Source organism: Misgurnus anguillicaudatus, chromosome 5 (genome assembly GCF_027580225.2).
Source record: "Misgurnus anguillicaudatus chromosome 5, ASM2758022v2, whole genome shotgun sequence".
NCBI classification, from domain to species: Eukaryota; Metazoa; Chordata; class Actinopteri; order Cypriniformes; family Cobitidae; genus Misgurnus; species Misgurnus anguillicaudatus.
Window position 1 is genome coordinate 13,222,062 of NC_073341.2, and position 13,516 is coordinate 13,235,577.

At 38.7% G+C, this 13,516-nt stretch overlaps 2 protein-coding genes across 2 annotated transcripts; one reads left to right on the forward strand and one right to left on the reverse strand.

Annotated features, from left to right (window-relative positions):
- The first annotated feature begins 964 nt into the window (after nucleotides 1–964).
- bcl2l16 (BCL2 like 16) lies at nucleotides 965–3,558 on the forward strand. Its single transcript, XM_055168381.2, has 3 exons — nucleotides 965–1,121; nucleotides 1,319–1,913; nucleotides 2,760–3,558. The coding sequence occupies exons 2-3, from the start codon at nucleotides 1,446–1,448 to the stop codon at nucleotides 2,889–2,891; spliced, it is 600 nt and encodes a 199-aa protein (XP_055024356.1). The 5' UTR covers nucleotides 965–1,121; nucleotides 1,319–1,445; the 3' UTR covers nucleotides 2,892–3,558.
- Nucleotides 3,559–4,172: 614 nt separating this feature from the next.
- Nucleotides 4,173–7,052, reverse strand: tubb2b (tubulin, beta 2b). Its single transcript, XM_055168380.2, has 4 exons — nucleotides 6,892–7,052; nucleotides 5,686–5,794; nucleotides 5,483–5,593; nucleotides 4,173–5,398 (listed from the first exon to the last, which is right to left on the reverse strand). The coding sequence occupies exons 1-4, from the start codon at nucleotides 6,946–6,948 to the stop codon at nucleotides 4,338–4,340; spliced, it is 1,338 nt and encodes a 445-aa protein (XP_055024355.1). The 5' UTR covers nucleotides 6,949–7,052; the 3' UTR covers nucleotides 4,173–4,337.
- Between the last annotated feature and the right edge of the window lie 6,464 nt (nucleotides 7,053–13,516).

Below are 13,516 nucleotides of genomic sequence, written 5' to 3' on the forward strand. Positions count from 1 at the left end.
ATGTTACAGTATACCTACACTATAAGTATGTATATGTTATTACCAAGTACTTACCTAGAGTTACATAATAACTACAAAGTATGTACCACTGGTAAGTACAGTAATGATACCAATTAATTACCATGTAGATACCTAAAAGTAAGTACCACACATTTGTCGGTAAGTACAACTTATTTACCATATATGTACAAGGTAAGTACACGTACTGTAAAATAAAGTGCAACCGGGTTGGTAATTATAACCTAACCTTAGATAGCAGTAACTTTAAAATCACGTTGCAACAAAAATCTGTAACCAGAAGACAAATATGATGAAGTATATTGTACTTGGAGATAAGGCATTGCATTTGAATTATTGAAATATTTGGCCATTGCATTTGAATTACAATAGTGGTAGATTTAGATTTTAGTGAAAAATTATGTCATAAAAAGAGCTATTCAATTAATTTCTAATGCACTTTTCGCAATTTGCATTGTTCGTGAAGCAGCTTTACAGAAAATACAATTGTAAACAAACACATAAAAATGGCTGCAGATAAAACAGTTTAGAAAAAAGGGATAAAGAAACGACAGATAACAGGAAAATACAATAAAAAGAATATATAAACTTACAATTAAAAGTTATAAAAACCTATAACTTTATTTCTTTCATCCCAGTATTAGTCCAGACCCAAAAGCTACACTCTCAGAAATAAAGGTACAAAAGTTTTCACTGATATGTTCCCCTTAAACTGGTACATTTGGTACCAATATGTACGTTTGAGGTACTAATATACACTCTTTAGGTACAAATATTTACTTTATGAAAGGGTACCGCCCCAGTGCCAGCTTTTGTAGGGATTCAACTTTTGTCTGTAAGCTTCTGCATGGTGAGTATTTCTATGCAGTACAGAATATGAGTGTCATATCCCAGATGCATGCAATAAGGTTTGGCTGGTATCTATTACAGGCTAGGGAGCTAAATATAGCCCAACCAAACGACAGCATACACATGCAACACAAAAACTGTGTGTGACCTCACACGCTTCGGCTTACTCCACTTGTACATTTTTCTTCTGTTAGCTGTTAAATAATCTTTATTGCTTGCTTTTTTGGCATGATTCATGTCTAACCACAAGATGGGTAAGTCACCCAATGCCATATGTGTGCATGATTTGATATTTCCTACGATTGCTGATCTTGTACTCTCTGTGAGTGCATAACATTGCACAGGTTTTTGCAAATGCTAACCAGTAGTTTGCTTTGAATGTTGGAACTGCTAAACATACTGTGTAAAGTACAGGCCTATATCTAATTTATGAATTTCAATTCATTTACAGGAATCTGAAACAACAAAGCTTGGTGAACTAATATAACTAATAAGGGTTCATGTAAACTTCTCATTGCATAGAAGAGACCTAAACATCTAAAATGACTCCTTAGTGCTGCTAACACAATTTTAAGGTTATGGGACTGTCAGATGACTCTGTGATTGGCCGAGGCCTGAACAGCCCTGATCCACTGGTGCGTGAGGCCTATCTCATGGCCTACGACTATATCAGTTATGTAACGGCCCAACCAGGCGTCCCACCCGGTCCTGCGCCGTCCCGAGTCACGGCCGCCCTGCGTCACGCAGGTGATGAACTGCTCACCCGCTTCCCCATCTTCTTCCGCCGGTGGCCACGTGTCTTTCAAGACGTGACTGAGGAGACGGCATGCTCGGCCCTCGTTTCCATCCTGGATGAGCATTTTGCACCTACGAGGCGCAGGGATCTCGCCTGGAGTGCCGTGCTGTCCGTGTTTGTTCTGGCCGGTCAACTGGCTCTACACTGTCAGGAGAGAGGCATGACTGCTGTACTGCCCCAGATTCAGGAGTGTGTGGGCAGTTACGTAGAGAGGGTCGTCTGTCCAGAAATTAGGGATAAAGGAGGATGGGTGAGTGTCAAGGGTCTCTTTAAAAGTCAATGGGTCTCATTAGGACTAATGTGGTTCCATTCAGAATCAATATACCAGATGCTTACTTGCACATGCATGTAAGATGAAATGCTTGATTTGTTGAGAAATGTTTTACAGGTATACAGACAGACGCGTCATAACCTGAAAACCACGCCCACCGCGAGGAAAACAATCCATCCGTCTCCATTGACTTGTGTTGTGTGAGGGTGCCTCCTTGTCTTTTCTGGCTTATAACAAAAACAAAATAATGTCTAAAAGCTGCTGTGTGACAGGGTGTACAGCTAACAAGCTAAAAAACAGAAATACGTTTTATAAGCTGTCGACCCCCCCCAAAATGAGCGTTTATAAAGTCGATACAAGCAACTTTTCACAGTACTACTATTATTAGAACTACGCCCACTAGAGGGAATAATCAGCAATCCACTTTTGTCTCCTTAAAGGCCGGATTTAAAAAACGTATCGTGTTTACCCCGATCACACAGCAGCTTTTAGGCATTATTTTGTTTTTTTGTATATTATAAGCCAGAAATGACAAGGAGGCAGCCTCACGCAATACAAAGTGAACGGAGCCTGTTTCCCCCGGTGGGCGTGGTTTTCAAATTAAATTAAATGCACTCTGTCTCTATGCATTATTTTGTGATAAATGCACGCGTGACCTGTCAAATGTCTTAAAATAACTAGTAAAATAATTGACTCCGGTCCATTGAATTATTTGAAAAGAATGCACCCTTGCTTTATTTGATCTAAAATGATATTTTATTTTTCATGCGTGTTTTTTATGCTTACGATAACAACTTTGTGTGTTATCTTATATTTTACTCTCAGGCAGGTTTTGTCAGTCGTTTTGGAGAGAAACAAAATCTTGAAGATCAAGTGAAGAAGGTGTGTTGCTGGTCTCTGCTCTTGCTGTGTGTTGGGATCCTAACCTACTTTGTATGGACAAGAAGGAAAACTTAGATAATAGCGCCATCTGCTGGGACTACATTGTCTGGACACTATCTGCACTATCTATCAAACTCCATGATGGTTTGGGTGTGGTTGTTCACATAAAGGGATGATTTCACTAAAAACGAAAATATTTTGAGGATTGTTTGTAACGCAAACCGTTTTGGAGGACCATTGACTTTATATATATTATGTATTTCTCCTACTATGAAAGTCAAAGGTGCTCTTGCTTCCTGTTTGATTACAAATATTTTCCTTTGTGCTCAGCAGAACAAAGAAATGTATACAGGTTTGTGATTAAATGACAGAATTGTAATTTTTGGGTGAACTATCCCTTTAAAGGGAACATATATACTACATGCGATTTATATTAATTGTGATGTTGAAAAACAGAAATTAAACGTCCCTTGTTGTAAATAAAAAATTGCATTTGTTTTCTGACATGTTTTATCTATAAAAGCTCAAAGCAAACCCAGCCCAAGTCTAACTCTGATCTATGACCAGCTCATCTAAGGCAATAAACAATGAGATAATGTTTGGCATGAAGATTAAGTTTGAGATGATGTAATGATGTAAAATATATTTTGACCTTAAGGCTTATGTTTCAAATGAGCTTTAATTTAAACTTTTAAAATGAAATAAGGAAATGTTCACTAAATTAAATGTGTCTGTCCCTTGAGAGATGTTGCCTTACTCTTGGGCCTGGTTTCACAAACGAGTCTTAGATTATGCTTACTTAAAATAGGGCATTGAAGTAGCATTTATAATTTCAAGATGCTTTTTCCTGACATTGATATATTTTAAGATGTCTGAAAATAACTTTCTCTGACAAGACAGCTAAAAATTGCATTAAAGTCTGGGACTAAACAGACGTTTTACATTTGAAGTGACATCTAAAGACATTTACTTGCTTTTGCATATAGAGAAACTTAGTGCTTCAATGTTTTTGTTTTATGGACTGTATTTTGGGTGTTTTATGGAAAGCACTTTGATCAACTGAAATTAGGGTTATAAATCGGTTAACAGAACACTGTCTTAGTGTATCAAGATAACTTAACCATTGAAAATAGTTATATTTTGCAGATTACTTCATAGCTTTAAAAAAATAAATAAAAAGATCAGTGACTCTTGACATGCATTTTGCATTGAACAGGACCACGTGTTATTTTGACTGTTGACATCTAAAGTCAAACCCTAAAACCGGTTTGACAAGGATTTATCAGGCTAACAAACCAACAAGTAACGATAACCTTTAAGTTCAATTCAAGTCAGAAAATAAATAAAGATTCAAGATGCTTTAACAAAAGAAACGGCTTTTATTGACATCTGTACAGACAAGAGGCAAAACAGAAGTGAAGTCACTTAAAGAAAAAACAAACATGGAGCTTTGGAAAGATTTTTATATCTTGAATGACAGCAAAATGATACAGCCTGGAAAACACATATATATTAAGAGACTTAAGCCAGCTCTTCTTCACCCTCCTCTTCAAACTCGCCCTCCTCCTCTGCGGTGGCCTCCTGGTACTGCTGGTATTCGGACACCAGATCATTCATGTTGCTCTCAGCCTCAGTGAACTCCATCTCATCCATACCTTCGCCTGTGTACCAATGGAGGAAAGCCTTGCGCCTGAACATAGCAGTAAACTGCTCGGAAATGCGCTTGAAGAGCTCCTGGATGGCCGTGCTGTTGCCGATGAAGGTGGCGGCCATCTTGAGTCCCCTGGGTGGGATGTCGCACACGGCGGTCTTCACATTGTTGGGGATCCATTCGACGAAGTAGCTGCTGTTCTTGTTCTGAACGTTAAGCATCTGCTCGTCCACCTCCTTCATGGACATGCGGCCACGGAAGATGGCGGCGACTGTGAGGTAGCGGCCGTGACGTGGGTCGCAGGCGGCCATCATGTTCTTGGCGTCGAACATCTGCTGCGTGAGCTCCGGTACGGTCAGGGAGCGGTACTGCTGGCTGCCCCTGCTGGTGAGAGGTGCAAAGCCGGGCATGAAGAAATGAAGACGAGGGAAGGGCACCATGTTTACAGCCAGTTTACGGAGATCTGCGTTGAGCTGGCCGGGGAACCTGAGGCAGGTGGTGACGCCGCTCATGGTGGCAGAGACGAGATGGTTGAGGTCACCGTATGAGGGCGTGGTGAGTTTGAGGGTGCGGAAGCAGATGTCATACAACGCTTCATTGTCGATGCAGTAGGTCTCGTCTGTGTTTTCGACCAGCTGGTGGACCGACAGTGTTGCATTGTAAGGCTCGACTACGGTATCGGACACCTTAGGGGAAGGCACGACGCTAAAGGTGTTCATGATACGATCTGGGTACTCTTCACGGATCTTGCTGATGAGCAGCGTACCCATGCCGGAGCCGGTACCACCACCCAGAGAGTGGGTGAGCTGGAAGCCCTGCAGGCAGTCACAGCTTTCTGCCTCTTTGCGTACCACATCAAGGACAGAGTCCACCAGTTCAGCTCCCTCTGTGTAATGGCCCTTAGCCCAGTTGTTTCCAGCACCACTCTGACCTGATACAGAAGCAAAAACATCTTATTTCCTCATCTACCAAATGGAAATGTATGAAAATTTATTTAAATGAGAATGATACTAACCAAAAACAAAATTGTCTGGTCTGAAGACCTGACCGAAGGGACCAGACCTCACTGAGTCCATGGTACCAGGCTCCAAGTCCACCAACACAGCACGGGGCACATATTTGCCACCTAAAGGTTGCAGAAAACAGGTTTAGATAGAAAATATAAAATAATCTTTGATAAAAATTATCAAAGTGTGTTAAAATGATTTGTGGGTGTACCTGATGCCTCGTTGTAATAGACATTGATCCTGTCTAACTGCAGGTCACTGTCGCCATGGTAAGAGCCAGTGGGATCAATTCCATGTTCATCACTGATAACCTCCCAAAACTAAAACAAAAAGAAATAAACGCATTTAGTAAGGTTCATAGTCATGGCAAATCTACAAATTGTAGGGAATCTTCAAACATAAACAGAAAAAAAATCATAATCACATAGCATTAGTATAAAATTTTACTTCACCTAACATTGTTTTGAGCCATAAGTAAAATCTAAAATTGATATCCAAAAATTATGGTGTTAAAAAGTGTCCGTATTGACGCATATATGGGGATTTGGTGAATTATTGTACAGCGATATTTAACATAAGGCGCATTGTGCACGAGGACTATGAAAAGGCGCCAATTGTTCTCAAACTCCCATGCGCATGTGTCAATCCGCATGTCTTTAAGTCACTGTGCATGCCGTATACATTTCGCAAATACCATAACTACACCTTGTACTTTTTAAATACAGTTTATTTATAATAAAATATTCATGAATGTTTTAAACGTGCTGTTTGAAAAGTCGCGCGCGCGGCACGCACACCGGTTGGCTGCCGTCCACCCGCCGCGCACTTTGAAATTTCTGCTTACGTCACAAGACAATCCGTCACTTCCGCTACAAAGTGCGGCGGGTTCACGCATTATCGATTTTTTCTGTTTTAATTTTGAAATATTTAAATATAACGTATAAACCGAGTCGATTACTAACGTAGTTATTTACGCAGAATACGGCTATTTGATAACGCTAAGGTTATGGGAGTAAAATTCGCATAGGCACTTCCTTTTGTCGCAGTGCGTCTCACAAAGGGTAGTTCCCGGCAGACACCGAAAGGAATTAACCGTTGGCACAAAAGCATTTATTTTTGGACAATGACGACTAAAATTCCTTGCTTTTCTTTTGAAGACTTCAGATTTTTGTCGAATCAAAGCATTGAAACGAGGAAGCACATGGATGGATGACCCAGTTTTCATTCATATTTGTTCAGACTATATTGTTAATCTCTCAATATAGTACGACGACATTTACATCAAACTACGAATAATAAGTAATAAACAAATTATATTTCGCAAAATCTCCCTAAACACCAAAATCAATGCCTTAACATTAAAAATACTACATTTGAATTAAATATAGCAAAATACGTAAATTTTTAAAATGCAAACCTTAGCTCCAATCTGGTTACCGCACTGTCCGGCTTGAAGATGCACGATTTCCCTCATTTTGTTTTTTAATCGAAGGCGCAAACACTAGAGGAAGCTGTAAACGTCTTTCTTTCTTCGAATGGGATGAAACGAACACTTCCCCCATATAAATACACCGACTACGCTCCGCCCCGGCACGACGTATCAGCTATTGATTGGCTGACTGTCTGAAGGCCCGCCCTAAAGAGCCCTTGCGTCAAATCAAAACGAAGACAGAAAATGTAGATTGGCCCTCATCGACTATCACTCATATGTTATGTCAACGTATGATTTTCTTCTGGAAATGCATTTGACATACAGCAGCAAAGTCCCAGTATGAAGTTTAGATATAAAGGGTTGTAAATCGCGAATAAGAGATATAAGCGTTGTTTTATGGTGCAGAAATGATCCGTGTCACTGCAGGATTTCGGCTCAAAGCGCAATCAAAACATCTCAATGTCATAACAGGAAGTGGAATCACGTTTCAAGCCATTATTTCCCTCTTTAAAGACCAAGTAATGTTCAAAGTAAACAAGAAATATAATAGCAGCAGCCCAGAGTCATAATAAAAACACCATTACAAAGAAAGAAGGAAAAATGTTTAAAAAAGAAGCACAGATTTGCACCTAAACATGTACCCAAAGCAAAAAACAGGCAATGGTTTTAAATTGTTTTGCATTTCATTTGCCTTTACTTAAGGATACAAAGGCTTCCTTTGGCACTAAATATCCCTATACATATTGTAGTATAGTAACAAGCTCCAGATAGATAGATAGATAGATAGATAGATAGATAGATAGATAGATAGATAGATAGATAGATAGATAGATAGATAGATAGATAGATAGATAGATAGATAGATAGATAGATAGATAGATAGATATCTGGTATGTGGGTAGTTGGATTATTAAAGACAAATCTGACTACATGAGAGGGAATGCATGTAATATAATCGGGCCTGACACAGTTGCTGTGACTTACAGTGAGAGAATGAGGGTTTGCCCGAGTCCTCTGCATCACTGCTTCAGGCCTCAGGGGTTTTACCGGGTTGACCAGACAAGGCGACAGATATAGCTGTAGAAGCAGATGGCACTAGTGCTTTTGTGATTTAAGTTCTTTGAAGTGAGGCTCATTGTATTTACAGTACACAGTCGCTTATGTTGTACAATAGTATTTACTATTATTTACAGGTGTGTCTGAGTAAAACATTTAATTGTTTAAATCCAAGAAAAATGGTTACAGTGAATATTATACATTATTTAATTCCATATTTAATAGTAATATTAACAGATTATCCACTTACAGTAAATGAGTCATGATGACTGCTCTTCGTGTTTTATAAGTTTAGTCATTATAGAGACAAAAGCCTTAGACAGAATAAAATTTAAATCTAATTTGCACAATTATTTAAAAGCGTTTGGTTAAGGGTGAAAAAGTAATAAAACTGGGTAAAAGACATTTTACATATTTTTTTTTAAGATAGCAATCATATTTGTTAGGTCTAACCTGCAGAGTCAATTCCCATAGACCTCCATGTTAAAATGGCCACCTTTACAGTAGAAAATAATATGTTTAATGCTTGGTACAAAAATTGTTTTTGGTCTGTATAGTTAATTTTGCCCTTCATGACAACTATGAGGGGTGAATTGTTTTGTAACTCATCCGTTTAAATGATATTAAGTCTTAAAGTTTTGCACAATTAAGGGCGTGGCCACTAGAGTGATGGGTGAACTGCCGCTGCCGTCACTAGAGTCGCGTTAGGGGGGCGTGGTTTCAGCAACCATCCACCACAGCTTCACTCACATCCCGCCCGTTGGACCAATTTTCGGATATCCGTAAGTGATTCACGGTGACGCGCGGCCAAGATGGCCACGGCAGGCACCACCTACTTTAAGCTTCAAAAACGATCTTCAGAAACCTATGGGTGACGTCACAGACACTACGTCCAATTTTTTTTACAGTCTATGGTTATTACCATAGACTGTAAAAAATATGGACGTAGTGTCTGTGACGTCACCCAAAGGATTGTATAATGGTTTTTTGAAGCCAATAGTTGGTGGGGCCTGCCATCGACATTGGCATCGCATCACTGCGCATCACAGATAACCGAAAATGGTAAAGAGGTGTGGGTACAGCTGAGTTGCTGAAACCACATCCACCTAGTTTGATGGTAGTGACAGCAGTGGCAGTTCACCCGTCACTCAAGTGGCCACGCACTTAATTGTGCAGAACTTTAAGGCTTAATAATTTAAATGGATGAGTTACAAAAAAATTCAACCCCCTCATAGTTGTCATGAAGGGAAAAATGAGCTATACAGACCAAAAACAATTTTTATACCAGGCCATAAACACATTTATTTCTGCTGTAAGGTTGGGCCTTTTAACATTAGGTATATTGCTAACTCAGCTGTCGCGGCTGACTTTTTGATTCTGCTCAACGAAACTCAAGATTTCCTCAGGCGGCGCGCGGTAATGTTTTAATAGAAGAAAAATGGTTACAGTGAATATTATACATTATTTAATTCCATATTTAATAGTAATATTAACAGATTATCCACTTACAGTGAGTCATGATGACTGCTCTTCGTGTTTTATAAGTTTAGTCATTATAGAGACAAAAGCCTTATACAGAATAAAATTTAAATCTAATTTGCACAATTATTTAAAAGCTCAACAAGGCCATCTAAATAGATTTTTAAAGCATAAGAGTATTGTTTGATTAAATAGGTCAAGCTCTTACTATCTGAACAACTAGTTTTAGCATTTAACCATTTTGAAAATTTTAGCAACATACCTATTAAAGGAATAGTCTACTCATTTTCAATATTAAAATATGTTATTACCTTAACTAAGAACTGTTGATACATCCCTCTATCATCTGTGTGCGTGCACGTAAGCGCTGGAGCGCGCTGCGACGCTTCGATAGCATTTAGCTTAGCCCCATTCATTCAATGGTACCATTTAGAGATAAAGTTAGAAGTGACCAAACACATCAACGTTTTTCCTATTTAAAGGCGGAGTCCATGATGTTTGAAAGCCAATGTTGATATTTGAAATCACCTAAACAAACACGCCCCTACCCCAATAGAATCTGGACCTTCTGTTGATAGACCCGCCCCACACATACGCAAACCGGCATTTGATTTGATTTGATTGGCTATAAGTGTGTTTTGGTAGTCGGCCCGTCTCCTTTTCCAACGCGTTTTTCAAACATCGTGGACTCCGCCTTTAAGACGAGTAGTTATACGAGCAAGTTTGGTGGTACAAAATAAAATGTAGCGCTTTTCTAAGCGGATTTAAAAGAGGAACTATATTTTATGGCGTAATAGCACTTTTGGAAGTACTTCGACTCGCCTGAAAAGTCCGCTCCCCTTCTCCCTCTCTTATTGGGAGAGGGAGGGTGTTACTGCGCCGAGAAAAGCGTTACGTTTTATTTTGTACCTCCAAACTTGCTCGTATAACTACTTAAGGTACTACTTAGTTAAGGTAATAACATATTTTAATATTGAAAATGAGTAGACTATTCCTTTAACATGGAGGTCTATGGTGATTGACTCCCTTTTGGAGCCAGCCAAGCAGCCAGTCGATCAATTGCAGTTTAAGTCACTTCTGCGTTGGCTTAACAATGGAGATCAGAAGATTTTCCCTGGTTTATTACATATTTTAAAAAGTCTTTAATTTTTAATCAAAATGCAATGAGAAACAGCTTTCTTTTCTGTTGATATGCAGGGTATCGTACAATGTTAACCATTCACAAATCAATATATCAGTCTTGTTCCATTCGGGTATGGAATGGCCAACTTTGTACAATTCAGTCAAACCCTTTTCATCTTTGTTTTCTTGTTAGGTAGTCAGATTCACTCTAAAACAACACATTAGAAAAAGTAAAATATGTTGCAATGGGATTTCACCTTAGCTTGGAAGGATTCACAGGGTGTCTGTCTTGGCCACACTCCCATGCAGCTGTTATCTTTCTAGTAGGTAATAGGGATAAGTGCAGCTTCAACCATCTGCCCACATTTGCCAATACTTCTACGTCTTCTCCCATACGTGCTCCATCTCCTCCCTCTTGTAATGTATCTGCTTTGTTTGAAACACATTGGTCACACAACAACATTAGATGCATCATAAAAGAGCCATTAACTGAACTCACACTATCTATCTATCTGATTTCACTACTCTATAATCACAGACAAACAAAACCAGGCTGTGACAATTTTCAAATATCACAAAAATTAACAAACACTTTCCCTTTTGTTTCAATGATGAATATATTTGCATACAAAGAGGAAGTCATGCACGTAATGGCTCACGCCTTGTCATTGAATATTCTCTCTCTCTCTCTTTCTCTCTCTCTCTCTCTTTCTCTCTCTCTCTCACCACTTCTGCCTTGGTTCAGTTACACAGCAGCAATTCTTGGTCTGCTAAATTATTATTTTACACCAATGAAAATTTAAGGTGTGATAATGACTTTATGAAGTGTGTTGTGTGCGTGCATATTTGATAGTGAGTCATAGCGACATTGTAGTCTTTATTGCAGTCATAGGTTTGGTTTTATTGAGTTATCTGCATGGCAGCTAAGACAAAAATGCATTTACTACCAGGGTCTAAAGAATATAGATTAGATCAATATAGATTTAGAAATATTACATTTCCATAAAGAACCTTTAAAGTCCCACTTTGGAGAAAATCAGGTTTTTATTGTTGTTTACATGTCTTTGTTGTGTTTTTAATATGTTTGAAAACAAGGCATGTGCAGATTCATCATTCAACACCAATATTTTGAGTATTTTCTCCATAAAATTGGAGACAGTCTTGTTCCAGCGATTTAAAATCGCCTTGGTTTCCAACATTATAAACATGTAAGCAGTCATATCAACACAGTTGGAATGTGTGGATCAGTTGTTCGAGGCATGTATATTATGTATGTATGCTTATGTATGACTTGGCGCTAAAACGATTGCAGCAAGGCTGCTTCAGCTCTCTTTTTGTTCTGCTCACACATGCAGGGTGAGTGCTGTTACCTGTTAACATTAGCGCTTATAGATTAGTTCTGCAAACACGCAGTTCACATATGCACAGTTATGAAACTGCCGAATCCCAGCTAGAAATTAAAAGAACGTTCTCTGAAAGTTCCTAATGTTCCCAAAAACATTCTGCCAACGTTAAAAGTGACTAGTTTTTTTTTAAGTTCTAAGAACGTTTCTGTGTTGTCTGAACGTTAGAGGAATGTTATAACATTTTACCATTTTTAAACGTTATGACAATGTCATGTTTTAATGTTCACACAATGTTTGAAGCAGCGACTGTTTGTTGTGTTGACTTGTTTGACTGTTGTGTGAGTGGTGGAGAAACATTGCATTTTGTTATTTTGGAAGGCATTATTTCTGAATGTTCAGTGGATGTGTTGCTGTGGAGGGCTCAATTCACTTGCTGGGTTTGGATGTTGATGTTTTGTTTCATTTGGGGTCACCCTTGTTGTGATTGGTGTTTGTTTTGGTTGGACTCTTGACACTTGACTTTTGGCTTGCTGGTTTTTTCCTGGTTGTGTTGACTTTGTGTTGGTGCACAACATTTGTTATGAGAGGTTGGTGGTGTGGTTCTGTGGTGCTTGGTGCGTGGTGGTGGGGATCATCACCTAGTTGGTTTGCTAGTCAAGAGTTTGTTTTCTGTCAAGAATTTGAATGAGATCCAGTGCTTTCGCGGCCGTTTGTCGTTGGGGAGTTTTGGAAGCTTTGGACAAAGAAATCCGCTGTGTGGTTGGGATGCACGGACATCAAGAGTCGGGGTATGGGTCTCAACCATGGTGACAATTAAATAAAAAACTTCATGCTGCAATGCATGCTGGGTATTAACAAATTACAAATCTCATTCAGGACTCCCAGCATGCACTGCAGCATGGATAAATAAGGATTTTTTAACAATTTTATTTGTCCCCATGGTTGAGATTCATAGTCTGATTCTTGATGTTTGTGCATCCCAATTTTACATCAGCGAATATTTTTTGTCCAAAGTTTCTAAAACTCCTTAATGACAAACTGGTGTGAAAGAGCTGGATCTATATACATTATTGGCAGAAAATAAACTTTTGATTTGTAAATGAATTAGGTGATGATCTTCACCATTATGTACCAAACAACCACAGAATTACACTATTAACTTTGTGTTAATGCACCACATTTGTTATGAACATGCAAAGTTAACACAACCAGGGAAAAAAAATAGCAAGCAAAAAGTCAAGTGTCAAGAGTCCAACTAAAACAAACACTAATCACAATAAGGGTGACTTAAAATGAAACAAAACATCAACATCTAAACCTAGTGAATTGTGTTTTCTACAGCGGTATGTTTGCTGAACATTCAGAAATGATGTTTTCTAAAATAATAAAATGCAATGTTTCTCTATCATTTACATAACAGTCAAACAAGTCAATATAATAAACAGTTGTTGTTTTGGAGATTGTGTGAGCATTGAAACATGACATTGTCATAGCGTTTAAAAATGGTAAAATGTAACATTCCTCTAACGTTAAGACAACACAGAAACGTTCTTAGAACTTAAAAAAAACTAGTCACTTTTAACGTTGGCAGAATGTTTTTGGGAACA

Coding starts and splice junctions, on each gene's coding strand:
- tubb2b (XM_055168380.2), bottom strand. CDS start 6,948: ATGAGGGAAATCGTGCATCTTCAAGCCGGACAGTGCGGTAACCAGATT. Junction 5,795..6,891: donor GTAACCAGATTGGAGCTAAG/GTTTGCATTTTA, acceptor TTTTTGTTTTAG/TTTTGGGAGGTTATCAGTGA. Junction 5,594..5,685: donor CTATTACAACGAGGCATCAG/GTACACCCACAA, acceptor TGCAACCTTTAG/GTGGCAAATATGTGCCCCGT.
- bcl2l16 (XM_055168381.2), top strand. CDS start 1,446: ATGGGACTGTCAGATGACTCTGTGATTGGCCGAGGCCTGAACAGCCCT. Junction 1,914..2,759: donor TTAGGGATAAAGGAGGATGG/GTGAGTGTCAAG, acceptor TTTTACTCTCAG/GCAGGTTTTGTCAGTCGTTT.